Here is a 25,432-nt window from a genome sequence, read left to right as displayed (position 1 = left end):
TCCGATCCCTTATCTTTTCTTGTTCAACCCAACATTCCACGGGCCGTCTCTCGCTACATCCCTCTTATTCAACCTTGTACATGTTTAATTGAAGCCTCTTGAGCTTAAACTGCTACCTCTTTCGTCCACTCGCTTCTTACTCTGTTGCCTAATACGTTGTTTCTTCGCGAATTCACTTTCTCACCCAGCCTGGTCGCAATTTCCATGTTTTCTTTGCAGTGACGTCGGATTGATCCTACCTGCCAGATACCCCAGTAACGCGGGCATAGTTCGAAGCCGCAAGACATTGCGGGCTCTTGATTTATCAAAAAGACGACCTTTTACTTGAGCGATTGACTGTTGTCTCTCTCCATGGGTAAAAAATGTGGGTGGTTTAACTTGATGACAGTTCCCCCGTCCCCCTCCAAGGCTAACATCGTGGCAGGGCGATATGGTGTCATCCTAGACGCCGGCTCCTCGGGAACGCGACTTCATATATACAGCTGGAAAGACCCGACTAAGGCGCTCACGGAGGCATCGAAGGAGGAGCTAAGCAACTTACCCAAGTTGGTGGCAAAGAAGGAATGGACCAAGAAGATTCGCCCTGGAATATCTACGTTCGGCCAGAACCCCACAGAGGTTGGCCCTGACCATCTTCAATCCCTGATCAACCATGCGCTCGAATATATTCCCGAAGAGAAGATTAAGGACACGCCCATCTTTCTTATGGCCACCGCCGGCATGCGTCTTCTGCCCCAGCTCCAGCAAAAGGCGTTGTCACGGGAAATATGCTCGTACCTTGGACAGAATACACAATTCTCTCTACCCGACTGTGATTTGCATATTCAGGTCATCACGGGCGAGACTGAGGGCTTATACGGTTGGCTGGCGTCCAATTACCTGCTCGGTGGCTTCGACCACCCTGACCAACACAAGCACGGCAAAGGCCACCATACATATGGATTCCTGGACATGGGAGGAGCCTCCGCGCAGATTGCCTTTGCACCGAACTCGACCGAGGCAGCGAAGCATGCGAACGACCTGAAGCTTCTGCGACTGCGGACTATGGACGGCGCCCCGAAGGAATACAAAGTCTTTACAGCAACGTGGCTTGGATTTGGGGTCAACCAAGCCCGTGAATCTTACATCGAAACTTTGTTGGATGCATACGCAGCACCAGATGTCCGCGAGATACCGGATCCGTGCATGCCAAAGGGTCTGCGAACCAATGCCAAAGGAGAACCAGCACAAGAGACGAGTTCGAAAGATTGGACTCTACTGGGTACCGGGAAATTCGACGAGTGCTTGCGGAAGACTTACCCTCTGCTTGGAAAGGATGCGCCCTGCTACGACGAGCCGTGTTTGCTCAATGGTCAGCATGTGCCGGCGATTGACTTCGACGTCAACCACTTCATTGGCGTTTCCGAATACTGGCACACAACCCACGGGGTATTCGGCACAAACGCGGATAAAGCATATGACTTTGCCACCTATCAGGAAAGGGTGAAGGAATTTTGCGGCCAGGATTGGAACTCTATCGAGTCCAAGATTGGGTCCCGGAAGAAGGACGGCATGAAGGTTGCTCAGGAAGCATGCTTCAAGGCGTCCTGGCTAATCAATGTGCTCCATGACGGCATTGGCATCCCTCGGATAGACCTCGACAACAAGCCAGCGCCCGGATTCAATGCTTCCAAAGGTGCCCTGGGGAGCGCCAAGGACAAGGGATTCTTGGATCCGTTCCAACCGGTGGACAGAATCGACGGGATCGAGGTCAGCTGGACGCTTGGGAAGATGCTACTGTATGCCGCTGGCCAGGTTCCTCCAAAGAGCAAGGATGATAGTTTGCCCGTCGGGTTTGGCAGGAATGTGCCTGGGACACCACCCGATTTCCAGTTTGCCGGCTCAACATGGCGCCCAACTGGAAGTGGCAAAGACATGCAGCACGACGATGACTGGAGCGATGCGGCCGAGGACCTGATGGACAAAGCGAAATCAAAGGCAACCCCCGGGTTCCTTGGGTTTATTCTTCTATTGCTCCTTATTGGGTTCTTCTTCCGGAAGAAGGAGCGGAGGATGCGTTTGTCCGGAAAACTTAACTGGTTGGCCCGACGATCGAGGCGTGGTGGTGGCGGTTCTAGAAGAGGTGGGCGGAGGTTTTCTGGCCTTACCAACAAGCTCTTTGGCCGACAATCAACTTCATACGATCGCATTATGGAGGAAGGCGACGCAAACCGCTTCGAGCTTGGAGAAGTCGAGTCTGACGAAACGGAGCAGTCCGACGGCAGCGAAGGGTCTCGGTTCGGTCGCTCATCGGGGCTTGCCACCCCGAAACTCAACCTGGACATGTTCGACCCGATGCCATCTGGCTCGGCGCTCGACCGGAACGGCCTGGCTGTCAGGACAGAAAGTCGGGAGAGGTTGGCGCCAACACTACAGATGCTCAACGCGGGCAGGAGGAGTCGGGCCGGTAGTCCCACGCGGTTGAAGAGTCCGTTGGTCTCTCCACTACAGGAAGACTAGAAGTCGAGTTGTAATGATGGAGATCTCCTCACTTCTTCTTTCGTGGCTACTTATGTTGGCATGTTATTGGACGAATTAGACGACTTCTAGGCATGGAATATGAACAGCAGGCAGAGGATCATTGCCTTGCTTTGGGGGGGGGGAGATGCGATCAGTCGGAGGGGCGTTCAAGGCGTGCACAGGAACGAGAGTGTTCTCTGTAGGTAAAGATAGTGTGTGGGTGGTGATAGGTTGGTTCGGTCCTTGGGTTTGGGCCTCCGGGCCGAGTGGACCAAGGAGTTACAAGGCTGGGTATTGTTGCAGAAAATACATGCTCGGCGATTTTGGACAGGTTCATCTGTTCGGCGTCATTCACCAAACTTGTTAGCCTGTATGTAGCATACAGATTATGGAGATCATTAGGTTGTCCCAGCTCTCCGGGTGTGTGAGGATCTCTCCGAGCGCATAATGCAAAAATGCCACCCAAACTCAACGCCAAGTGCCTATCTAACCTTGACCTGAACCACCCACACCCCCCTTTTTCCTTTTATCATTGTAATACATCACAAATCACTTCCCCCTTGCCTCACCCCACCAGCATTGCAATGCGCCCTGCCTCATTCCCCCCTCACCCTTTCCCTCAATCTTCCCTCTCCAGGAAGCCCGGGTCCGTCCTGAGCCGGCTCTCAAACTTGCGCCACCAGTCCTCAAACGCCTTGAGGGGCACGACCTCGACCTGGCCGGCCTGGCCGCTGAACCCGGCGAGGAAGTTGAACGCGTTCCTGATGATGCGCTGCGCCAGGACCAGCGTGCTCGGCCGCGCGACGACGGCGCCCGACGTCGCCGCGCCCGCCGAAGATGAGGCGGCGGACCGCTCCGCGATGCGCTGGGCGACTGACTCGGCGGGCTCGAGGGAGATGCCGATTACGATGGGCGAAGAGGAGGAAGACGGGGGAGAATAAGGGGAAGAGGAGGAGGAGGAGGAAGGGCCGAGGTTGAAGATGGCGCTCTCCTTGCCGGGCCCGACGCCGCCGAGGAACCGAGACGTTGGCGTGGCATGGCCCGGCGGGCCCGGGGTGACGAGGTAGATTGCGGCGGCGGTGTCGGGCGGGAGGGCGACGCCAGGGAGGAGGAAGACGACGATGTGCGAGAAGGGCTTGGCGGCGCCGGCGGTGCTGCCCGGGCCGCCCTGGGGGATGGCGTAGAGGAAGGACGTCGGCGAGGGCGCCTCCGTCGGGGTGGTGATGACGGGCTGGCCGGCGGGTACGATCCCGAAGGCCGGCTGAGACATGGTTTGTTTTTCCTTTCCTTTTTATTCGTTGGAGGCCTTGTGGTATCTCTGGTCTCCCGCCGTGACCCCTTCCGGCTTGATAGCCAACTGAAGTTTCGCGAAGTCCAGAGTGGGGGCAACACCTGCACACCTGCACAACCCCCAAGTTCAAGCTCACGGTAGCCCCTCCGAGTTGAGAGAGACTAAGTTTGATTGGTCGTCTCACCCTTTTTTGACACCTTCTAGACCATGCAATGGAACCAAGGAGACAAACTTGATAGCGGCTCGATGAGGCTCCAATCCCCAGCCGCACGGGCGATCAGGGCGTCGGTTCCAGAGATCGAAACTTGATAAGAGGATCGACACAAGAGACCAAGCTCGTGTCAAAGGAAGTTTGGGTGGCCCGGTATGACGGGAGTGACGGGGCGTTGGCAAATGCCGATGTCTTCCGGGTGAGGTGGTTCGAGCAAGTGTTTGTTCGTTTAAGACGGTGGGGGTGCTATGATTCGTTCACCAATGTTTGGCACTTTTGGACCGGGTCTGTCCAGGGTCTCGTCCCGAGTTTCGACAGGATCCAAGGCCGGCAAAACTTTGGATCCAAGCTCTGAACTGGGAGCGGACAGTTCCACCATTTGGTTTTAACTGCTCTGGCCAGGATATCTACCACTCATGGACATGCGTAGAGGCAGTGGTACGATAGGGATGAGGATTCTCCACCCAGCTTTTTAGAAGGCTGGAAACACCTCACCAAGCTAGGACATACGCCTGGTTGGAAACACCTATGTAAGCGAAAGCATTGCGCGATTTCGCCTTTTAAACAGTAACGGTGTCCAGGTGTGATTAAAGAAGTAAGAAGCACCACTTTAGTCGTTTTTCTCGTTTTTCTTCTTCTCGTAACTCTAGCTCGTCTTTCAGTTCCTGCAAAGCTCGTGCCACTTGGTTGACATAGCCTTCTTTCTCTCTTTCGGCACCCCCAGTTTCGAGGAATAGAACAGCCAAACAGTTGGTTTCACCTCAGGCAAATATGGCAAAACGACTGACTAGCCTGGACCTGATCAACAAATGCGATGCGTAAGTTCAATTTCTCCGCGGGAGCGTTTTCCTTTCCTCCTTCTAGCCAGTCGCACCAAGCTCGGCAAACGGGCCACTTGGGGAGCCCCCCGCCGTCGCGCGAAATCTTGAGGAGCACAGCAGCAGTCGTTACGTGCGTATCAAATGCCAACCTGCTATGCATACGTCACCCACAGCCCTATGTGCTGCCAAGATGCTGTGCGACACGTGCGACGCGCTGAGTGCCGAGCCTACCAACAAAAACTGCCAAACCACCCAACCCCCCTTGTTTGTGTTACCGTGCTGTCAGCTTACCTACCCTTGAAAGGTTTCCCGATCCGGTAAAAGACCCCAAAGGTTACGCTGCTCGACTCCAGAGCCTGTACACCCTGGTCTGGGAGGATGCGGCTGGCGCCGTGCCAATTGGCTACATGCCACGGTCCGTCTTCGAAACCCTGCTCAAGACCCCCGTGAGCGTCAAGGGGGAGCTCGACTTCAACGCGGCAAAGGGCACCGTGACGCTCTTCCACCAGCCTGAGACCGAGCCCGAGCGCACAAAGCTCGTCGCCAACCTGACCGACTACTGGCGGCAGAAAGGCACATTTCGCATCCTCAAGGGCTGGCGCGACGAGCTCTGGCCCGTCTATGACAGGCGGGGCAATGTCCTGTTCAGCATGGAGCGGTCGGCCATGGGGCTCTTCGGCACGATGCGCTACGGGGTCCACCTGACGGCATTTGTGCGCCAGAAGGGCGACGATAGCGAGCACGACATGCGCATCTGGGTCCCCAAGCGGTCCACCATGAAGACAACGTACCCCGGCATGCTGGACAACACCGTGGCCGGCGGCTTGATGACCGACGAGGACCCGTTTGAGTGCATGATCCGCGAGGCCGACGAGGAGGCGTCCCTCCCGGAGGACGTCGTGCGCAATCACGCCAAACACGTCGGGACCGTGACGTACATCTACATAACCGACGAGCGCTCGGGCGGCGAGGACGGCCTCATCTACCCGGAGTGCCAGTGGGTGTACGATCTGGAGCTGCCGGCGGACCAGAGCGTCACGCCAGAACCCAAGGACGGCGAGGTCGAATCCTTCAGCCTGTGCACGGTCGAGGAGATCCAAGAGCAGCTGGCCCAGGGCAGGTGGAAGCCCAACTGCGCCCTGGTCATGCTTGACTTCTTCGTCAGGCACGGCATTCTGACCCGGGAGAACGATCCGAACTATGACGAGATTCGAAGGAGGGTGCATCGCGAGATGCCGTTTCCCGGCCCACATCAAGCACTTCGTTGACTGGTAGTGTTTTACATATCTTGTGTGTTTTAGGGGGTATCATCGGTTCCATTTCCCTCTTCATTTCCTAGCCTAGACCCCTGAACGCCTGTTAAACCCCCTTTTCCCTTCTCTTGGGTTGGTACGGGTTGTCGTCATCTCGTGTTTTTGTTCTCTAGATCCTAGACCCTCTTTCGCAGCAGCAGCAGCAGCAGCAGCAGCCTGCCATACCCCGCCGGCGACGGCAATCCACCGAGTGGTCAAGCCTCCTATTTCTTGACCAGTAGATAGACATAGTCCACCCTCAACGGGGTGAGCTTCTTATAGGGTCCCTCGAGGGACATCAATAGACCGCCAAAAGAGGTGTATGCCTTGCTGTAGAGTTGTCGGAGTCATTAGCAAGCTGCCAAGCCACGACATTGTCCTTCCCTACATGCACTGCCTCTGGACCAATTACTCACATGGTCTGCCCGTCGGCACCGTCGTCGAATTTGTAGATCTTGCCGTGGCACACGTAGTCGTACATATCGGCCAGAGTCGCCTCCCCGCCAGCCTTGGTCACGTCGCGCCAACCCTTCTCGTCGTCTTTGCTGCCGTCGAGCGCGAGCGAGGTCGCAAGCACCACGTGGATGGTCTCGGAGACACGGCAGGGGAAGAGCTCGGAGTGGACGTCGAGGGTCATAAGCGTCTGCCCGTCCATCGAGGTGCACGAGAGGCGAGCACACCTGTCATATTTCTCGTCGTTGACGTTGTTGATCTTGAAGGTCTCTTCGAAGAGCTGGCTGTCAGACGCCATGCCGGCCATGGTGGGAAGTATCGACGGGTGAGGGTGGCGGGCTGGTTGGCAGGCGCGAGTGCTTGTTATTGGCGATGAGGTTGGAATTGTCGAAATTTCCAGCCTTGCTGAAAACCACGAGTAGGTGCTAGCTTCCAAGGTTGGTGGTGGGGCAAGGCTACCATGTACAGATTTTTAGTGGGGTTCGACTCTTTCATGCTGGACTCGTTAAAGTCTTATTGAGAGCTTCAACTCTCTTCTTATCATTCTCGGGCCCGAAATCGCAACGCTCGAAATGTCTTTCAGGAAGAGGAACACAGTCATCTCCACAGCTCCAACCGGACAGGCGGCGTTGCAAACAAAGATTGCCAAACCGCAGCCTTCGCCCGGGCTTCGACCATCCCCGGTTGATGGTCGCCTCACGATGTCGACTGGAACATCCTCCCTGGACCATCTCCTGGCCGGACACGTCGGGCTACCTCTAGGTACATCTCTGTTGGTTGAAGAGCAGGGCACGACCGACTTCTCTGGCGTCCTGCTCCGGTACTATGCCGCCGAAGGGCTGGTCCAAGGTCATCAGGTCCATGTCCTAGGCTTCAGTGAGGCCTGGGCTTATGAGCTTCCTGCCCTCTCTGCCGTGGATGGGAAATCCAAGACTGCACAACCTGCCCGCCCAAGCGAGGAGAAGATGAAGATTGCTTGGCGGTACGAAGCGCTGGCAAACAACCCAACTCCCGGACTTTCAAGCCGAGGAGGAAGCCAGGCCGCGTCGACATTCTGTCATTCTTTCGATCTCACCAAGCGCCTCGCTTCTGGTTCAATCAAAGGCGCGATACACGCCACGCCGTCAGCGAGCCCAATGAGCTTGTCTCTCGAACCCTCAGGACCCCTGTCGCCTTTCAAAGCGTTTCTCGGTAACCTCCAGGCAAAACTGGCGGCTTCCGACCGCTCAGTCATTCATCGGGTCGTTATCCCGAGCCTCCTTTCTCCAACACTTTACACATCTGGATCCTGCGCTCCAGGAGAAGTGCTCCAGTTCTTGCATGGTCTTAGGGCGCTGCTCCGTCAATATAGCGCGCAGGTGACAGCCCTCCTTGCTCTACCCATCTCATTGTTTCCGCGCAGTTCGGGCCTGACTAGGTGGATGGAACTTCTCTGTGATGGAGTAATTGAGTTGGTCCCGCTGCCCGCCAATTCTCCAGCTCTTTCCGCCGAGAAACTGGATTCAAAATCTGCCGACCAGAACCAAGGCCTCCTAAGGGTCCACAGCCTACCAATCTACCACGAAAAAGGGGGCGGCGGCGCTGAAGGCAACCACTTCCGCGAGAACTTGACTTTCAGTCTGAGTGCCTCTAAGGGATTGGTAATCAAGCCTTTCAGCCTGCCACCGCTGGGAGAAGAAGGCCAAAAGGAGAAATCCCCGGCGAGCACAGTAAAGGATGGCATGGATTTCTGATTTCTGATCCCAGATTCCAGACCAGGAGTCTATCCTGCTACCCCTGGCTCAAAAGGGGTTGGGGTGGGGTCTCTTGGCTTACACCGCCTACAGTTTTCTGCCGGTCAGGGTTGGTAAAAAAAACCCGACTTGCGGGACGCAACCTTGCCTTTGAAAACTCCAACAATCATCCACTGAAATTTGTCGACCGTGTAGAAAGGTAAGCATCGACTTCCCGCTCTTTACCTTTCACTATTATTTTCATGATTACACAACCGTAATTATAATCTGTCAATCCCCTGAGCTCGTTCTGTGACGATAACATTACTATAAACATCTATATGATTTCTCTCCCGCACTAATTTCCTGATACTTGAACGCTGGATGATGGACAGCTAGCTAATTACAAGATTGGAGGATAGGTTTGGTGATTCCGATATGGCCTCCGCACAAGGCAGGCAGGTACGGATCTCGAAGATTGCGTCCAGATATCTGGTCTTCGACGTTCAGGATGTCGTCTATCTACGCCGGCACCATGATATCTGCGCCGTCTTTGTGGGCACGATGCCGCAGAACCCCACGCAAAACATATTCATGGGACTGCCTGTAGAGCTACTTCCAGAAGAAGCAAGCGTGCTTGTAAATAAGAAGGTTGCATATATCGTCGATGATCCCGTCGCCCACCTCGCTGAACTTGGTGCGATGGACGAAACGTCCCGAAAATCGTACCTGCAATCACTCAGGACGCAGCGCCGGAACGCCCAGAAGGCTATAGATGAAGAGAAGGCAACTAGGATGGCTGAGGCTAGGGCGCGGCGCCAAAAAAACCAGCCTTCGCGGAACACCAGTGAACCGACGCCAGCTAGGCCCGAGGAGGAGGCGAGCCTCTTCGACACCGCTGTGGTGAGAAGCCCTTTACCGGTGTCAGGAACGCCATCTGCCTCCCAAACCATGCAAATTGCTCCGGGCATCACCCCGGCCACGAGCAAAGAATTCGCCAGTGGCAAAACACACATGGCAGAGCCCGACGTCCCCAAGCCGTGCCCACTCTACGCCCACCTAAACTCGCGCGGATACTTCATGACTCCTGGTCTGCGATTCGGAGGCAACTACAGCGTCTACCCGGGGGACCCGTTCCGGTACCACGCCCATTTCCTGGCCTCGAGCTACGGCTGGGACCAGGAGATCACCTTGCTCGATCTCGTCGGGAGCGGGAGACTGGGCACGGCAGTCAAGAAGGGCTTCCTCCTGGGCGGGCAGAAACCGGAAGAAGGCACAGCAGCAGATACGGACGCGCACGCAACTGGCGACTGGGCAGGCGGCGATGTTCGTGTCTTCTGTATCGAGTGGGCCGGCATGTAGTCGGGCCTTGGTTGTTGTTTACAGCAATGATAGACAGATACCCTGTGCGTCCGAGCTGTTCTGGCTGGGTTCGTAATGAAAAAAAAAATAAAAATTTTACAATATGAAGAAAGCCTCCTTGTAAAGAGCCAGCCGTATGTACGTCTGTAGGTATGTATGTGTTGCTACCTCAAGTTCTACGCTCCGAATGCCACCCTCCCTCGTAACAAAGACAATTCCCGCTTCTCGAATGACCGACGACGCGTGCCGATTCCCCAATCCCATATCAACCCACGAGCTGGTCTCTCAGCACAAGTGATGCGTCCAAATAAATACAGAGAGACAAAAAAAAAAGAAAAAATTTGCAATGCACACAAAGAATGGATAACAACCCCGACGCTAAATTTACAAGCCTCAGCCTTTTGCCGCGGCCGGGGGGAGGGTTCAAGGCACGTAAATCCGGCTGAAGCTGACGACCTCGCGCCTGCAGCAGACGCACTTGTCAAAGTTGTTCATGGCGAGCGACACGCGGCAGTCGTCGCACAGGCACAGGCACCGGCAGGGCCAGAGGATGACGCTCCGCGGGGAGCTCTGGCAGACCACGCACTGCGGGCCCTCGGACCCGAGGCCCGCCGCCCCGCCCATCCACGACGACGACGACGTCGACGCCGAGCCGTCCGCCGCCGTCGCCGTCCCCCTCCTCCTCGACAGCAGGATCTGCTCGAGCGCGGCGGCCTCGTCCTCGGGCGTCATCTCCGCGGGGCCCCTGAGGTCGAGGCCGGGCGCCGCCAGGACCTGGGCGCGCTGGCGCTGGCGGACGCGCTGGTAGGTGGAGCGGGTGAGGATGCGGTCGCTGTCGAGGTGCGCGGCCAGGGTGCGGGCCTCGTCGCGCTCCTCGGGGCTGGTCGGGTGCAGGAGGCGGGCGAGGTCGGACATGGCGAGCGGGCTGTCGACGAAGGCAGGGGTCCGGCTCCGGCTCCGGTTCTGGCGGGATGTTGTCTGCTTTGATGACGGCGCAGCGAACGGGTTCGGGGACTGCCGTGTCGGGGTCCGCTGTCCGTCGTCGTCGGATTGCTCCTCCGGATCGGATTCCCAGGTTGATTGGTCGTCCTCAAATTCTGTGGTGGAGACGACGCTCGTGGCATCAAAGTCTGGGTCATCGGCCCCGTCGTCGTCTTGGTGCGTTGGCGGTTCGTAATCGCCGCTGGAATCGGCGCTCCCCCACCAACCGCCCTTGAGCCACCAGCCGTAGAGGGTGGCGTCTATCTCCTCCTCGTCGACTCTACGCCTCCCGGATGGTCCACCGACGCCCATGTTTCTCCGGCCAAACCACTGGCGGACTTCTGCCTCGACGTCGACCCTATCGCTTCGAGGGATGGTCCCGCTAACATCCTGGCCGGTCATCAGTTCGGCATTCGGGCCTTGCTCTGTGCCGGCCGACCGTCTATCTCCTGCGGTCTCGGCTTTGGATCTCTGAGAGAGCCAGCGAAGCCAGCGGGGTCGGGTTTGGACGCCCACGAAGGTCAGGAATTTGGAGAGCGCGATTGCCCATACGGCGAGGAGAAGCCGGTTGATGTGCATCACATACTCTAGCGCCATAAGCCATCGTCCGCTTCTTTCCGCTGCGCCGACCCCATCCCTAATCCTCCTGTTTCCACCGCCAGACTTTGGCGCCTTCTGCGCCACTCGCTCCCGTGAATATCCACTTGTGGCGCCCGTCTGCCCGTCCTTGACGGGGACAAGCCCAATGGTACTGGCGTAGTCTGAACTTCCCGGTCCGAAGAACTGCATTCTCGTCTCCTCCAACTCGCGGAACCGCTCATCCTCGAGCCAGGTGTACCGCTTGATATTCACCCCGCTGTCCTCGTTCAGATACACCGCCTCACTGGCCATGGTGATGGCGCCGAAACCAGCTCTAAGAAGCGCCGTGTAGAAGTCCATGTCCATGCGGATGCGGATGTCGGAAAGCGGCACGTTGGCCTGCATGTTCCCGTGGGCAACGGCGAGGCGTTCCAAGAAACTGAGTTGTTGGTCCTCCCCGGGAATTTCTGGGGTGCCCAGGGCGCTGAGGACCAGTGCGAGGAGGTAGATGAAGCAGCAGACGATTATACCGGTCAAGACAAGGACATGGGGTATGAACCCGACGATGCAGACGGCTGGATATCGCAGCAAGCCATGAGCCGAAGCATCGTCCACCGAGAAGCTTATCGCGCTCCAGATGATGCTCGCCATAAAACACAGTCCCCAGAAGCCGGTGCTAATAAGCCTGAACCGGGACTGAAGGTTTAAAATCCCCAGTATGTGGCTTGTGATGTGGTTCATTCCAGATAGGAAGCCGATCAAGAGGACCTCGGGCGACGTATTCACCCGCTTCATGATCATCGACCTCGTGAGCGCGATGCTGTTCCCTTGGCTTGCCTTTGCCGTTGGTGCTGAGGCATTGGCAAATCGACTCCAACCGAGCTGGCTGCCGATCGTCGAATCGGCTTCAGCGAATGCCAGAGATTGCTCGAAAAGCGTCATTCCAGTTTCCGCAGCGACGGGTCGCCCTTGTACGGCGCAAGAGATCGTTTCAACGAAGTGACTCAAGCAGAACGTCCCAAACAGCGGCCAGAGTCGAGACAGCGACCCACGGAGCTCGGGTTTCGGCTCTTGAATATCAGGTGGCACCATCGAAACGGATATACAAGACTCCTCGTCAGTTGCGCCGAAAAGTAGTGTTGAGCTCAGACCGTGGAGAAAGGTATTGGCTTGCGAGAACATCAGCTCGGAGCTCTTGCTAGCATTTCCCCAGCGCATTTCGGCGAAGTCAGGGGATGTCTGGCACTGTATGGACTGTAGAAGGGTCCGGCCCTGCAAGACAAAGAGTATAATGGGGAGCAGCCGGAGCAGCAACCGAACGGGCCATCGCAACCGGAGCCTCCGTCGAGTCGCGGCAAAGATCAGGGTACGGTTCAAAACGACAGCCATGGCAACGCAGCAGAGAGCCCATTTGCTAGTGGCGTAGCTGAAGACGTTGCCCAAACCCCTGACGCCTTCCAGCGACAACCTTGTGACCAGTGCATTAGGATCTTCGTCGGCGCCGACGGGCGGAAGAACGGCGGCGGTCGTGTCGGCGATTAGAGCGGCAAATGAGCCCGTAGTCGTCGCGTGAACCATACCGGCTGCGGTTGATTCGGGTATGATACGTTGGCCGAAGCCATCGACGGCGTCTGGCAGGGACATGAACGAGCCCAACTTGCCAAGCTTCATCACCATTCTAGGACCGGCCCAAACGAGGTCCTCTATCGATGGTGCCAGCTTCGACATGTTCACCGCATATCCAAGATGCTGGGCGGTCCATATTGTGAAGTTGTGCCACACGCTCGAGTTGTCGAAGATGGGCGACGCCTGGGCCTGTGCCGCCATCGCCTCGGCCATGTCGGTGGCCATACGTGCGGCCGATCAGGGGGAGGGGAAGGATGACCTGGAGGGCCGCCGAGAGAGCCGCGGTCGATGGGAGGACGCTAACACTCTCCGAGATGCTGTATCATCTGCCTTGCGTCGGGTTCAAGGTCGCATCTTCCAAGGAGGCCGTATGTTTGTTTATCCCCGCGAAATAATAACCACCTCGTGGCTGAAGGCGCGCGTCGGGATCAACTTACCTATCTGACGTTATTGGAAGGGTGGGGCCGGGTATCATGTTCCCTATCTAATCCGCTGGGCTTGATCCGACAGTGCGGATTGACTGTCCATAAGTCGCTGGCCTTGCTGGGGAATTATGGGGGAGAAGAGTGCTGGAACAGCCTGGAGGCCCGGTGACTAAGTGCCCAAGTTCCTCGATTTATGGTTGCTTTAGGCAGTACTCCCCTAAAAAACAGTTATCGTATGCGTCATTACCACTGTGCTTATAGAGGCCTTGCATAATCGTGAATATCTGCATCCGTACAAGGTACCTACAATCCAGGCACTTCAACATCAGCAAAGAACGGCCTGAATTCCTCTCGCCTGCATAGTAGAATCTACGACGTTCTAAGAGCAGTCACCCAGGATGGCATCTTCTCCGTCTGTTTCGACGTACGTGTCATTGCACTCCGACACGTACACTCTCCAATCAGGCTGGTAGCAATAGCTGACCTCACCCACCACAGCGTCTATGTCCGCAACCTCGAGGAGCGCGTCAAGCCCGAGCCGCTCAAGGAGGCCCTGCATGCCATCTTCTCCGAGTATGGAAACGTGATTGAAATTATCGCCAAGACGAACCTCAAGGCGAAAGGCCAGGCCTTCATCGTCTTCGACAATCCCGAGTCGGCGCAGAAGGCCATCGACGAGATCCAGGGCTTCGAGCTCTTCGAGAAGCCCATGCAGGTTGCGCTGGCGCGTACCCGCAGCGATGCCACCGTCGAGTTGGCGGGTAACGCAGAGGAACTCGACGCCCACCGCCGGAGACGACTAGCAGAGAAAGGTTGGCATTATAGCACCCACTTTCCCCTGGTCCCTCCCTATGATTGAAGTGATCTTTCGACAGCTGACTGCTTCGCCCCTCGCACACAGATAAGAAACGAGCGATCCAATCAGCCGAGGAGCAAAAGCGTCTCAAGCGCCCAGTCCCCGGCGCCCCGGGAGCGGCGCCCGATCTCGCCGGCCGACCGGCAAAGACGGCGCGCGGCGCCGGGCTCAAGCCCACCGGGCCCAGCGCCCCCGCCGTCGTCCCCGACGAGTACCTGCCCCCGAACAAGATCCTCTTCGTGCAGAACCTTCCCGACGACTTCGACGTCGAGGCGCTCACCGAAATCTTTGGCCGCTTCGAAGGCTTCCGCGAGGTGCGTCTGGTCCCTGGCCGAAAGGGCATCGCATTCGTCGAGTACGAGGCGGAACAAGGCGCCATCTCGGCCAAGGAAAACACGGCCGGGATGTCTCTCAAGGGCGGCGAGAAGATAATGAAGGTCACGTACCAGCGGCAGTAGAGGGCAGGGTTCCGGTGAGATCCAGAGCTTTCAAAAAGGTTAGGTACAAATTGGTGGGTTCGGCAAATTGGCCAGCTGCTTCCAAGCTGAAGTAGGTACGGCGTGTGGTGTTATAATACAGGAGGGAGGTATCACTATCCATCAAAATAGGGTCCAAGGTCCAAGGAGAGGACATCTTAGATACCCAGTCATTATCCTCGTCAATGCAGTCAATCTCGGCGTCCAAAGCCAAATATGGGCTTATGCTTTCTTCCGCATCCTTAACGATCATAAGCACCCCCTGGGCCCCTAGAAGATGACATCCTCCTCCCCTTCCGCAGCCAAGAGATCCGCTGGTGCAGATGAGTCTTCAGCAGTTTCATCCTCCTCGTTCTTGGCTTCCGACTCCTCCTTCCGCTTCTTCATCTCGGCATCTTGGGCAGCGTTATCTCGTTGTTTCTTGTTTGCAACCTTCGAGCAGTCAGTATGCGAGAAACGGCTATTGTACGGTTCTCGGAACAAGGTACCTTCTTCAGTCGGTAGAACTCTTCTCGGTCAAGTTCATCTAGTTCCGAATTGATGTCTTATGATCTCAGCAAGTGCACGTCATGCCAGGGGGTTCTGGCACTTACACTTGATGGTGTTTTCTGTTCGAGGAATAATGACGTGTTCGCTATGCAACGGTCAGAAGTGTATCCAGAGCATATTAGGTTAGCTAGACTTGCATGGCATTGACTGTAGTCTTGTTAGCAGGTTCCCCTGAGTCAGATGCCCATGTGCCGGCTCGAGTGTACTACTCACCTCTCCGGTTGACGACTTTGATCACTTCATCCAGGATTACGAACGCAGTCTGAAGGCTTGCAAGCTCGACGAGTGCCTCCACAGCTCTCGCGTAGGTTTCTCTGCAACGTTGTACCTGCTGACCTCCCTTCCCAAGACCAGTCATGGCAAAGTCATTGTGTCCTTCTGTCAGGTAGCTCTCGAAGGCAGGCAGCAGCACTCCAGACACGTTATCCTGTTTCGCACGGATCCGGAATCGCGCAGACCTGGCGGATTCCTGGACCTGATAGCCGATATCGCCGCCGACGGCGTATGTGACTTCGGCGAGGGAGAATGCGGCGATCGACATGACCCGGCCCATCTTACGCTTGGCCTCGTCAATTCGTCGAGTAATCTCTGCGCAGCAATAGTCAGACATGGCCAGGAGATATATGAAATGTTTCCAAAGACGGTCTAAGCTTGCCTCGGAAACGCCTGGGAGGGACAGAGTTAGCATTGGTGCAGTCGTGCAAGGGAAGGCGTCAGGGCGAACTTAGTCAAGGCTTCACTCTTCCTCTTCAGCAAGCTGTGTCCAGTCTCTGCGCCCTTGAGCTTCGCCTTCATGAGGCCCAAAGACTGCCGTGTGGGGAACACCGCTTCGCGGTCCTGGGTTGCCATTGTTAGCTATCTAGGGGCTTTTGGGGTACAAGCAGGCCCACAGATGCGCTGGGTTTCTTACTGCAGCTCCGGACATGTTGGCGGATCAGGGACAGACTGAATATTACGAGCAAATAGACGAGGAAGAGGAAGATAAAAGAAGAGAGGCGGGCACGCAGGTGGTCGAACTCGGGCTTGGGATGATGAGGGTTAAAGCTCCCCTAAGCTCGAGGCTGATGCCGATGGGGATGGAGGTACATATGGGTAGGCGATTGGCGAGGCGCCGCACTAGCACGCCGTTTCTCGATAAGCTTGTGGCAGGTGGGTGTGCCTCCTGGGAGTGACTTATCAATACCACCTAAGATTACGTCATGCAGCATTAAGCCCATCACATAGCCCTTACAACCAAGTCCCAATTGGTACCTGGATGCTCGGCAGCCTCGCATAACCCGAAAGAAAAATAAAATGGCCCAAGGTGCAATGCATCAACGTCGCCAGCCACTGTCAACACCTGGCGCGAGAGCAGCCTGACCGCACCACCAACTACCACGACTATGGTGTGACCACACGCCTCTTTTGTTACTCGATCTTTCTTTTCTTCTGACCCGAGGCTCCATTACAATTTGCCCCAGGTGCTTCAAACGTGATGCCTTCGACTGCCCTTCCCAACGGGTCTGGTCGCCGACCAGACCTTCACCTTGTTGTAAGCCGCCTTTCAGAATCAATGAGAACCCCAGGTGATTGACCAAGCTAACCACTCGAGCAGACTGAAGATGATTTCCTCTACGAGCAGGATATCCAGCGGCATCCAGGAAGCACCAAGCCATGGCTTGCCTATATCGAGTTCAAGCTCCAGCACGGGGCGATGCAGGAACAGGCCTTCGTAATGGAACGAGCATGTCTCCAGCTCCCTCGCTCGTACAAGCTCTGGAAGATGGTAAGATTTCCCCTTTTTCCGACCTGTGCCCATGCAGCAATGCTAAGTAGTGTACAGTATCTGAGCTTCCGAACCAAGCACGTCGCAAAGCTCAATGCGGCGATATTTGCGGCAGAATACCGCAAAGTCAACACCCTTTTTGAGCGCGCCCTGGTTCTCCTGAATAAGATGCCGCGGATATGGGAGATGTACCTGAAATTCTTGATGCAACAGTCCCTGGTGACGCACACGCGACACACGTTCGATAGGGCTCTCCGAGCGCTTCCAATCACACAACACAACCGGATATGGGCCCTGTACCGGCCATTCGCGAACTCGGCGGCGGGCGAGACTGCCGTCAAGATTTGGCGTCGATACATGCAGGTTCATCCGGAAGATGCTGAGGACTTTATCGAGCTGCTCATCCAGGTCGGCCTCTATACCGAGGCCGTGCAAAAGTACATCGACATCTTGAACAATCCTCGGTTCAACAGCAAGAACGGCAAAGGGCACTACGAATTGTGGAGCGAGATGGTAGACCTCATGGTCGAACACGCCACCGAGGTGCAGACTGGCCATGAAACAGGGATCGACGTCGAGCGGATCATTCGAAGCGGGATCGAACGATTTGCCGACCAGAGAGGCAAGCTGTGGTGTGGTCTGGCGACCTACTGGATCCGGCGGGGTAGCTTTGAGAGGGCTCGAGATGTGTTCGAGGAGGGCATCACGACCGTCATGACTGTTCGCGACTTCACCCTGGCCTTCGATTCGTATGCGGAATTTGAGGAGTCCATCATCGGCGCACTCATGGAGGTGGCCTCGACGCGCGCCGAGAAAGGCGTGGTGGACGAGGCAGCTGATTTCGACCTGGATATCCGGATGATGCGGTTTGAGCATCTCATGGACCGGCGGCCATTCCTCCTAAACGACGTTCTGCTGCGCCAAAACCCCAACAACGTTGCCGAATGGGAGAAGCGTGTCGCTCTCTGGGGAGAGAATAAGCAGGAGGTCGTCCAAACGTATACCGATGCCATCGCAGCGATCCAGCCGAAGAAGGCGATCGGTGCCTTCCACAAGCTCTGGACGAATTATGCCAAATTCTACGAGGCAGCGGGCGATTTGCGGAATGCGCGCGTCATCATGGAGAAGGCCGTCAAGGTTCCCTTCAAGTCGGTGGCCGAGTTGGCGGATATGTGGATAGAATGGGCCGAGATGGAGCTCCGCAATGACAACTTTGATGAAGCAGTCAGGATAATGGCCAAGGCCGTCCAGGCTCCGAAGCGGTCAACTGTGGACTATTTCGACGAGACTTTGTCGCCGCAACAGAGGGTCCACAAGAGCTGGAAGTTGTGGAGCTTCTATGTTGACCTTGTCGAGAGCGTCGGCTCGCTAGACGAGACGCGGAAAGTCTACGAAAGAATATTCGAACTGCGCATCGCGACTCCACAAACGGTGGTCAACTACGCCAACCTTCTGGAGGAACACAAGTACTACGAGGAATCATTCAAGATCTACGAGCGCGGTCTCGATCTCTTCAGCTATCCCGTTGCGTTTGAGCTCTGGAACCTATACCTGACAAAGGCGGTCGATCGGAAGATTGGTATCGAGAGGCTGAGAGACCTGTTCGAACAAGCCGTCGAAGGCTGCCCGCCCAAGTTTGCAAAGATACTGTATCTCATGTATGGCAATCTTGAGGAAGAGCGCGGGCTGGCACGGCACGCCATGCGCATATACGAACGGGCGACACGCGCCGTCTCGGACGAGGATCGCGCCGACATGTTCAACTTCTACATCACGAAATCGGCATCCAATTTCGGCCTGCCCTCGACCCGGCCGATCTACGAGCGGGCCATTGCGGCGCTCCCCGACAAGGAGGCGCGCGACATGTGCCTCAAATTTGCAGACATGGAGAAGCGCCTCGGCGAGATCGATCGTGCAAGGGCCATCTACGGCCACGCCTCGCAGTTCTGCGATCCGCGCACAAATCCCGGGTTCTGGACCAAGTGGGAGCAATTCGAGGTCCAGCACGGCAACGAGGATACGTACAAGGAAATGCTGCGGATCAAGCGCAGCGTCCAGGCGCAGTACAACACCGACGTCAACTTCATCGCCTCACAGGCTCTGGCGAGGAGTCAGAAGCGCGCGGAGGAGGAGGCCGGCGAAGAGGCCGACCCGGAGGTTGCCGATGCGATGGAGCAACTCGAGAGGCAAGCCCGCGCTCCTGCGGGCTTCGTCGCTGCTACCGACGGTCCTACGGGTGGCATTCCTGGCCAGCCGGCGGTTGCGTCAAATCCCGACGCAATCGATCTTGATGATATGGACGAATGATCACTTAATGACTGTACATAAGTAATTTTTCAAAGGGGCGGGAGGACTACAGTTGAATCAGGAGGGAGCTATTGAGAAGGCCACGATTGCTTTCATATAGAGTATGCCCGGAGAATAAGGCGTGGAAGTGGGAGTGTCTGTCGTATGTATGTTGTCTCAGGAGCGGCCAAGCACCAAAGCTAATGCCGGATCCCAAAAGCCCAGGGGTGAATACCGCCTCCCCACAAAGCTTCATCCATGCTGTTTTTAAAGGGCGAACCAGTTTCAACATCAGCCAGAAACTAGGAGAGAAGGGTGCAAGGGGGCGATGGCCCCAAATGTAAGCTAGCAGCCAAAACAGCGTGTGTGGCTCTCCATCTCCTTCTCTGTCTCTTTCCTCTTCTTCCTCAACTTGAAAGGTGTGAAGACAATTCCTTTGTTTTAAGGAATGGCAGATGCTTTTATTTAGCTTCAAAATGAATGGACTCCTGCTACATGCAAGACCGGGCACTGTTCAGTGCCGGCGTCCCTCGGTATATCTAGATACAAAAAAAGGAGAACAAGAAGAGAAAGAAAATACAAAAATGCGATGATCATCACCAGCGCTCCTCCAGATCTACCAGGCTCACCCACCAACCTATACAGATTTCCGCGCGGCTCACGCCCAACATTGACCTCAACACTTGCCTTCACCTGGTGTCCGCCCCAAGATTTAGAAAGAAGAAAAATCTACTGGCACTCCTCGAGGATCTCCTCGATCTCGGCCGAGTCGAGCCTAGACAGGTCGGCCGCGCGCCTCCGGAGGTTTCCGATGGCGACCTCGGCGAGCCGGACGCTGCGGGCGAGGGCGCGACGCGCCGCGGCGGGCGTGGTGGTGTTGTCGGCCATCTGGACGGGCACGACGCCGCCGAAGGGGCCCGCGCGAGCCGTGTTCTCGCACCGCACCAGGCACACGTTGTCCTGCCCCGCCACCGTGCCCATGCAGCTCTGGCTGGCCGGGATGGAGGCTGTCAGGGGGAAGTCGGTGGTGGCGCCGGCCTGGAGGGGATGTCAGTCTGAGGTGGGTCATTTCTTTTCAAGGGAGGAAAGTGGGTGAAGGGAGGGGACATACCCTGTTCCTAGAGTTTCTGCCAGGGACGTTCTGGGTGACCTGGATGTTCGTCCAGTTGGTGCCGGTGCCGTCGGCATTGATCATGCAGGTGTAGGGCCCGGCCCCGTCCGAGTTGACCTGGTGGAGGGTCATGAGAACCTGGCCGCCCTGGGAAACCTGGGGGAGCTGGTCGCCCGTCTCGGCCATGATGGCCTTGGTGCCGGCCTCGAGCTGGTTGGCGCCGCCCTCGAGGGTCTCACCAAAGGTGTCGGCCGCCGCGCCCCGGAACCGCGTGCTGTCCTGCTGGAAGGGCCTGCGGCCGGTGCCGTCGCGCGGAGTACTGGTGTCGACGCCCAGGCCCATGCCGGTGCCGCCGGCGTCGCCGGTTGCCTGGATGATGGCTCCGTGGCCGGCAACTAGCTCGGCAGCGGCGAGGAGGGTAAGGGCGAGGGCGGTCTTGATGGAAGGCATAGTTGACGGATTTTCTGTTATAGGCTGAAAGGGGGGATAAAAAAAGTGTATTTTATAAAGACCTATCCGCCAGGGAGGAGATCGTTGGTAAGGATGAATGAATAGAGAAGAAGTGAAGATGCTTCAGAGACCTGGCTTACTGTTGGAGTGATGCTGATGAGGATGAGGAAAGAAAGAATAGCAATGGGGGGTGGAAGAAGAACATTATATAGACGTTTTGGGCACGACTCAACCTCGCGATGTTCTTGTCGAAGAGGTTGGTATGGTCTCTGCCCCGGCTTCCCAGCACAACTTCAAGTTTCAATCTCGAAACCGGCCAAGGCGCGTAAGACCATGATTCCGTGAGGTACAAGCCGCCGAGCGCCGCATCACAGCTATGAGCCTTTTCCTGGTGGAACAAGAGGCGGCTCAACTACCTTGACGTGTGTGGATACATACAACACGGAAGACCTGGTTCAAGAGACCTCAGTCAGGGTCCCTCCCTGACTCAATGAGGAATAGAGGAGCTAATCGCAAGGCCTCACCGTTTTAGGCCAGGGGATATGTCCAGTTTGGAGGAAGCGTGCAAACACGGACATGCCAAAGCTATACTACACGTCGAATCACACGGCGGTATGCCTGCTGCGGGGTGCATCATTGAATACCCGAGAGAATCCCCCGGAAAATCCTGAGGATCCAAGGAGATCCAGAGAGGAATCATGGTGATCCACCGTAGGGCAGTTCTGGCCTAGGGGCGGGCATGATAGGAAGCCAGGGAGAAGACAGAGAAGAAAACTTTTGCATAAGATCTGAGGCAAGGTTTCATGCGGAACACCGACAGGGAGAGCTTAGGCGGAGCTCAATGAGAGCTCTGGAATAGTCCTCGCACAGACATCCGAGGGGCGGTGCAAGCGGGGGGCTTCACAGTCTGTGACACCGCTCAGAGAAGAACTGGGAAGATGACAACCGCGCGAGGTAGGGATTCTTGAATCTGAGGCAAGAATTTAGGTTTATGCTTCACTCTGATTGGTGGCGCTCGAAACATGACGGGGGTTACGAGGGTGGGGGACCCTTAGAGTCGACCTCCGATTATCACCAACGCTTCGTTCGTGCTTGCATGTTTCACGGCAGTGAGGTGACCCGGTAACACTCAAAATCGACTCCACAAAAACTAAGGTTTAGGCCTGGCCACTCGGAGTTTTTTTCTCGGCTTTTTCCCTAGGATGCTGAAGCTACCGCAATTGCTTTCAGCCTTTTGGCTGTACGTCGGGGACATCGATCTCTTCTGCTATGATCAAACACCCAATCTTCTAGATAAACGAGGCGGGGCTTTGTCAACTCTCCTTCGCCAGGGGACTGCGACAAACTGCCCAAAATGTAATATCAGATAGCCGACAGACATCGCAGAGGATCCTGGCTATGCTAAGCTCGATAGACTCAACCTCGACGACAAGGGGGCGGCGTATGCGAGGTCGATCATAACAACGCCTCCTTATGACCAAGTCCAAACCTGGCTGTTGGGGGGGGGGGGGAGGGGGGGGGACATAGACGAGCCAATCGCAACAACATCACGAAAAGGTCGAGGCGCAATCATTGGAAACAACCCTCATGCCCTAGCGCTGGATGGAATAGCCTGTGCTTTCAGTGAAATACGAGAGAAACACAAACATACCTGGTCCTCTCGGAGCTCGAGATGCCCACAGACCGCAAATACGACGAGGATTATGGTCTCGATGGGGACCCGATGCCCCGTTCTTGTGTCCCAGAGGAGTAAAAAGGGGCAGCAGGTTGAGACAGGGATTCATTAATCGCTGAAACTCTTTTGCTTCCATTCTGACCTCACCATTGTCGATGGGGAACCGCCCTAGCCACAAAGACTTGATGTGAGAACCGGAACGTAGACCGAACTGGATGGAATCGAAGAGGCCCCTTTGAAGACGTGGAGAGCCAACCCAGGTTACTCCACTTAGCTCGAGGATGGCTGGCAAACATGTCGACTTCGAATGGGGGAAAGGCCATTCTCAGTCAAGACATCGCGTTTGCCAGACCATCCAGGGACGCCCCCCTATTTTGACCAGTGAAGATTATAGCACTACAGTCCCTTGCGGATCTTCGACATTGGGATTTGCGCCCTCATCGGTTCTGGCATTCCTAATCTAGGTTTATTCTATAAAACGACGTACTGTCTCCCTCTATCCCTAACAGTAGTCTCCCATGCCGGGCCTCGAGCCTCGCAATTGTGATCTTACGGCTTTTACTTTCTGTGCATGACACCAACAGCAGCCTGAAAGGCTATGGTTAGTCGAACACGGCGTCCTCGCGGTCCGTGGGGTTATTCTTTCTTACCTGGTGGCTCGGGAAGACCAAGGTGTCTGCAATGACCACATTCTCTCGCCTGCTGGCGGCGAAAACGACGACCTCTGCAATATCTTCAGGAGTGAGGGGTTCGACGCCTCTGTAGTCATGGTTAGTAGGCTCCTTGCGCACTGCGAGCAGCAGAGAGAGTACGTACTCATAGACGGCCTTCGCCTTGTCCTTGTCTCCGTAGAACCTCACGACCGAGAACTCCTACCAATTATCAGCGAACTTGGCCTATGGCAGCTCCCCACCGGAAACGCGCGAATTACGAGGGGCGAGAGAAGAAAAGAAAGAGAAAAGAGAAAAGAGAAGCAAAAGAACCAACCGTCTCGACCTGACCCGGATCAACCTCGATAACTCTGATCCTCGTCGCAACCAGCTCCTTCCTCAGGCTGTCGGTGAAGCTGCGCACCGCCGCCTTGGACGCGCAGTAGATGGACCCCCCGACGTACGGCTCCCTCCCCGCGATGCTGCCGATGTTGATGATATCGCCGGCCCCGCCCTCGGAGCCCCTCGCCTTGAAGATGGGCAGCACCGCCTGGGTCATGTTGATCAGGCCCGTGACGTTGGTGGAGAACATGACGTTGATGTCCTCCTCAGCAATGTCCGGCGCCTTCGCCGTGCCCCTTACGAGCCCGGCGTTGTTGACGAGGACGTCGATGTCGCGGAATTCCTCGGGCAGGCCCGGCACGAACCGGCGCACCGCCTCCGGGTCGCTGACGTCGAGCGGCACGGCGAGCACCCGCACCCCGGCGCCGACCTCGGCCCCGATCTGCTCGGCGAGCTCGCGCAGGGCGTCCTCGCGCCGCGCCGTCAGCACGAGCCGGAGGTTCGCCGGCGCCGTGCGAGCGAACTCGAGAGCGCAGCTACGGCCGATCCCCGACGAGGCCCCCGTGATGACAATGGTCTTGCCCTCGAGCCGCTTGGCTGCCGCTGCCGAGGCCATGTTTCGCCTCGTGGTCTGGAGCGCGGACGAGAGGGAGAGTAACTGGGCAGGTGGGAGGGAGGTTTGAGAGTCTATTAGGCTAGAGAATGGCGGGTGGCTGGCCGTGAGGGTGCGAAATATTCGGGACGCGGTTCTTGCAGCTGCTAACATACGGTCACGGGAAGAGAGGTCGTTTCGAGAAGAGGAGGGGCAAGAGGTTGTTGGTTCATCCCGCTTCGGAGATGCAGTCGGAGCTTGTGCATGACAAATACCTAGACCAGTTGCCATGTGGGGCCGGTGTATTTCCCGATTCCAACCCCGCACGCGTTCGCCAGTGCTTGTCACGGGGGTGGGGGGAAATCTGTACAGAAACGAAGCGTTGTGAAGGGCCTCATAAGAGTGGAAGCTCGAATGCTAGCAAGATCTATCTCAAAACCTGGCTGTCTGGTAGGAAAGTTGGATTTAGGAAGGTGTACTAGGAAACTATCGCAAAACCTCAAGCGCGTTAAGTAGAAGTTACTTTGATTTCTTTATGTAAAACCTATACAACAAAAGAAAACTGAAAAACAAATGATCAAGAGAAGATGAAAAAAGGAAAGTGAGTAATGAAATGGAATCAAAGTGGACAAAAAGGAAGTACCAAAAAAATGATGGTTTGCCCATTGCCAGAGTCGAACTGACGACCTTGTCATTACTAGTGACACGCTCTACCGCTGAGCCAAACGGGCCCGATTGATGGAAATACGATGCTGTATTTGACTAGGTAAAGGCGTACCCTATTTGTCATGTGCAGCACTTTTTGCACTAGCTACATAAATCCCGCCAACCCATTTCCAACTCCGTAACTCATGCCGGACAGTTGCCATGACGGGCCGCCGGGGCCGGTCCTTGCCGTCGCGACCAGAAAAACAATCCGGTGCATGAGTATACAGTAAATCAGGTATTGCAACCACAGGGAGATGGAACGGTGACAAGCCTACTTCAGCTTGTCATGAGCGAAGCCCCCATAAAGTATTCCCTAGCCCAACAATCTCAATATCTGTAGAATGTGTGTTGCCGTCGTCGAGGCTTCCAGTTTTCTGGTTGCTCCAAATCTCCTCACATACGAGGGCGGCGCCTAGGATCCGCAGGGCTGTATCCTCCTCTTCCCGTGTTCTCTATTTAGCACCTGTACAGGCCAGTCATCCAGACAGGTCTGTCGTTCGCGCAGGCTAGCCATATGAGCAAGCGAGTGGTATGGGCAGGGCATTGAACATTACTATTATCTGTGTGTAACTTACTCTAACTAAGCCTTGGCATTCCGAACTTGGGGGGGGGGGGGGGGGGGGGGAGAGACGAACCGTGCGGAGGTTGCAGGACAGAAAAAAACAGCAATGGGCTGGCCGGGCGGGACCGCCCGGACCCGCCGGGCCGGGGCGAAGGGTG

General features: G+C 56.2%; 12 protein-coding genes across 12 annotated transcripts; 6 read left to right on the top strand and 6 right to left on the bottom strand.

Moving 5' to 3' along the window:
- Positions 1–14: 14 nt before the first annotated feature.
- Positions 15–2,961, top strand: QBC33DRAFT_540205 (nucleoside phosphatase family-domain-containing protein). The gene is made up of 2 exons (XM_060428043.1): positions 15–364; positions 425–2,961. The coding sequence occupies exons 1-2, from the start codon at positions 352–354 to the stop codon at positions 2,497–2,499; spliced, it is 2,088 nt and encodes a 695-aa protein (XP_060282995.1). The 5' UTR covers positions 15–351; the 3' UTR covers positions 2,500–2,961.
- A 157-nt stretch (positions 2,962–3,118) lies between these two features.
- On the bottom strand, positions 3,119–3,769 carry QBC33DRAFT_559510 (uncharacterized protein; the record flags this gene model as incomplete). The annotated part of the gene is made up of 1 exon (XM_060429978.1): positions 3,119–3,769. The coding sequence occupies one exon, from the start codon at positions 3,767–3,769 to the stop codon at positions 3,119–3,121; it is 651 nt and encodes a 216-aa protein (XP_060282994.1).
- Positions 3,770–4,455: 686 nt separating this feature from the next.
- Positions 4,456–6,291, top strand: QBC33DRAFT_540203 (NUDIX hydrolase domain-like protein). Its single transcript, XM_060428042.1, has 3 exons — positions 4,456–4,596; positions 4,726–4,819; positions 5,127–6,291. The coding sequence occupies exons 2-3, from the start codon at positions 4,773–4,775 to the stop codon at positions 6,088–6,090; spliced, it is 1,011 nt and encodes a 336-aa protein (XP_060282993.1). The 5' UTR covers positions 4,456–4,596; positions 4,726–4,772; the 3' UTR covers positions 6,091–6,291.
- QBC33DRAFT_88089 (putative dna-directed rna polymerases i protein) lies at positions 6,207–7,006 on the bottom strand. The gene is made up of 2 exons (XM_060433149.1): positions 6,531–7,006; positions 6,207–6,444 (listed from the first exon to the last, which is right to left on the bottom strand). Exons 1-2 carry the CDS (start codon positions 6,872–6,874, stop codon positions 6,339–6,341), a joined length of 450 nt encoding a protein of 149 aa, XP_060282992.1. The 5' UTR covers positions 6,875–7,006; the 3' UTR covers positions 6,207–6,338.
- On the top strand, positions 6,991–8,313 carry QBC33DRAFT_540198 (Elongator complex protein 4). Its single transcript, XM_060428041.1, has one exon. The coding sequence runs from the start codon at positions 7,140–7,142 to the stop codon at positions 8,298–8,300; it is 1,161 nt and encodes a 386-aa protein (XP_060282991.1). The 5' UTR covers positions 6,991–7,139; the 3' UTR covers positions 8,301–8,313.
- A 95-nt stretch (positions 8,314–8,408) lies between these two features.
- Positions 8,409–9,853, top strand: QBC33DRAFT_88240 (uncharacterized protein). The gene is made up of 2 exons (XM_060433150.1): positions 8,409–8,499; positions 8,702–9,853. The coding sequence occupies exon 2, from the start codon at positions 8,718–8,720 to the stop codon at positions 9,639–9,641; it is 924 nt and encodes a 307-aa protein (XP_060282990.1). The 5' UTR covers positions 8,409–8,499; positions 8,702–8,717; the 3' UTR covers positions 9,642–9,853.
- Positions 9,595–13,265, bottom strand: QBC33DRAFT_492759 (putative ubiquitin-protein ligase). The gene is made up of 2 exons (XM_060425499.1): positions 10,633–13,265; positions 9,595–10,596 (listed from the first exon to the last, which is right to left on the bottom strand). Exons 1-2 carry the CDS (start codon positions 13,050–13,052, stop codon positions 10,065–10,067), a joined length of 2,952 nt encoding a protein of 983 aa, XP_060282989.1. The 5' UTR covers positions 13,053–13,265; the 3' UTR covers positions 9,595–10,064.
- Positions 13,266–13,569: 304 nt separating this feature from the next.
- Positions 13,570–14,803, top strand: QBC33DRAFT_540194 (U2 small nuclear ribonucleoprotein B). Its single transcript, XM_060428040.1, has 3 exons — positions 13,570–13,676; positions 13,751–14,064; positions 14,154–14,803. The coding sequence occupies exons 1-3, from the start codon at positions 13,651–13,653 to the stop codon at positions 14,564–14,566; spliced, it is 753 nt and encodes a 250-aa protein (XP_060282988.1). The 5' UTR covers positions 13,570–13,650; the 3' UTR covers positions 14,567–14,803.
- On the bottom strand, positions 14,577–16,216 carry QBC33DRAFT_540190 (ATP synthase subunit D-domain-containing protein). Its single transcript, XM_060428039.1, has 8 exons — positions 16,044–16,216; positions 15,858–15,970; positions 15,789–15,799; positions 15,347–15,721; positions 15,271–15,280; positions 15,178–15,218; positions 15,073–15,128; positions 14,577–15,016 (listed from the first exon to the last, which is right to left on the bottom strand). Exons 1-8 carry the CDS (start codon positions 16,056–16,058, stop codon positions 14,855–14,857), a joined length of 783 nt encoding a protein of 260 aa, XP_060282987.1. The 5' UTR covers positions 16,059–16,216; the 3' UTR covers positions 14,577–14,854.
- Positions 16,217–16,607: 391 nt separating this feature from the next.
- On the top strand, positions 16,608–19,205 carry QBC33DRAFT_452361 (Pre-mRNA-splicing factor syf1; the record flags this gene model as incomplete). Its single annotated transcript, XM_060424643.1, has 3 exons — positions 16,608–16,664; positions 16,728–16,898; positions 16,956–19,205. The coding sequence occupies 3 exons, from the start codon at positions 16,608–16,610 to the stop codon at positions 19,203–19,205; spliced, it is 2,478 nt and encodes an 825-aa protein (XP_060282986.1).
- Positions 19,206–19,516: 311 nt separating this feature from the next.
- QBC33DRAFT_588020 (uncharacterized protein) lies at positions 19,517–20,745 on the bottom strand (the record flags this gene model as incomplete). The annotated part of the gene is made up of 2 exons (XM_060431532.1): positions 19,517–20,222; positions 20,296–20,745. The coding sequence occupies 2 exons, from the start codon at positions 20,743–20,745 to the stop codon at positions 19,914–19,916; spliced, it is 759 nt and encodes a 252-aa protein (XP_060282985.1). The 3' UTR covers positions 19,517–19,913.
- A 2,233-nt stretch (positions 20,746–22,978) lies between these two features.
- Positions 22,979–24,178, bottom strand: QBC33DRAFT_452621 (uncharacterized protein; the record flags this gene model as incomplete). Its single annotated transcript, XM_060424653.1, has 4 exons — positions 22,979–23,008; positions 23,071–23,179; positions 23,237–23,292; positions 23,408–24,178. 4 exons carry the CDS (start codon positions 24,176–24,178, stop codon positions 22,979–22,981), a joined length of 966 nt encoding a protein of 321 aa, XP_060282984.1.
- Positions 24,179–25,432: the final 1,254 nt, after the last annotated feature.

The sequence above is a fragment of the Phialemonium atrogriseum genome (assembly GCF_030411735.1).
Source record: "Phialemonium atrogriseum strain 8032-3 unplaced genomic scaffold QBC33scaffold_14, whole genome shotgun sequence".
Taxonomy (NCBI): Eukaryota; Fungi; Ascomycota; class Sordariomycetes; order Cephalothecales; family Cephalothecaceae; genus Phialemonium; species Phialemonium atrogriseum.
The sequence above is the reverse complement of the archived record's forward strand: the minus strand, read 5'-3'. Positions and strand labels throughout refer to the sequence as shown.

Excerpts from the sequence above, each read along its gene's own strand:
- QBC33DRAFT_540203 (XM_060428042.1), top strand. The coding sequence starts at position 4,773 with ATGGCAAAACGACTGACTAGCCTGGACCTGATCAACAAATGCGATGC. Across the intron at positions 4,820-5,126 it reads CTGATCAACAAATGCGATGC|GTTTCCCGATCCGGTAAAAG; the intron begins GTAAGTTCAATT and ends TACCCTTGAAAG.
- QBC33DRAFT_88089 (XM_060433149.1), bottom strand. The coding sequence starts at position 6,874 with ATGGCCGGCATGGCGTCTGACAGCCAGCTCTTCGAAGAGACCTTCAAG. Across the intron at positions 6,445-6,530 it reads GGTGCCGACGGGCAGACCAT|CAAGGCATACACCTCTTTTG; the intron begins GTGAGTAATTGG and ends ACAACTCTACAG.
- QBC33DRAFT_540198 (XM_060428041.1), top strand. The coding sequence starts at position 7,140 with ATGTCTTTCAGGAAGAGGAACACAGTCATCTCCACAGCTCCAACCGGA.
- QBC33DRAFT_88240 (XM_060433150.1), top strand. The coding sequence starts at position 8,718 with ATGGCCTCCGCACAAGGCAGGCAGGTACGGATCTCGAAGATTGCGTCC.
- QBC33DRAFT_492759 (XM_060425499.1), bottom strand. The coding sequence starts at position 13,052 with ATGGCCACCGACATGGCCGAGGCGATGGCGGCACAGGCCCAGGCGTCG. Across the intron at positions 10,597-10,632 it reads CCGAACCCGTTCGCTGCGCC|CCGGAGCCGGACCCCTGCCT; the intron begins GTCATCAAAGCA and ends CCAGAACCGGAG.
- QBC33DRAFT_540194 (XM_060428040.1), top strand. The coding sequence starts at position 13,651 with ATGGCATCTTCTCCGTCTGTTTCGAC. Across the intron at positions 13,677-13,750 it reads TCTTCTCCGTCTGTTTCGAC|CGTCTATGTCCGCAACCTCG; the intron begins GTACGTGTCATT and ends CACCCACCACAG. Across the intron at positions 14,065-14,153 it reads GAGACGACTAGCAGAGAAAG|ATAAGAAACGAGCGATCCAA; the intron begins GTTGGCATTATA and ends CCTCGCACACAG.
- QBC33DRAFT_540190 (XM_060428039.1), bottom strand. Across the intron at positions 15,129-15,177 it reads AACAGAAAACACCATCAAGT|ACATCAATTCGGAACTAGAT; the intron begins GTAAGTGCCAGA and ends TGAGATCATAAG. Across the intron at positions 15,017-15,072 it reads AGTTCTACCGACTGAAGAAG|GTTGCAAACAAGAAACAACG; the intron begins GTACCTTGTTCC and ends GACTGCTCGAAG.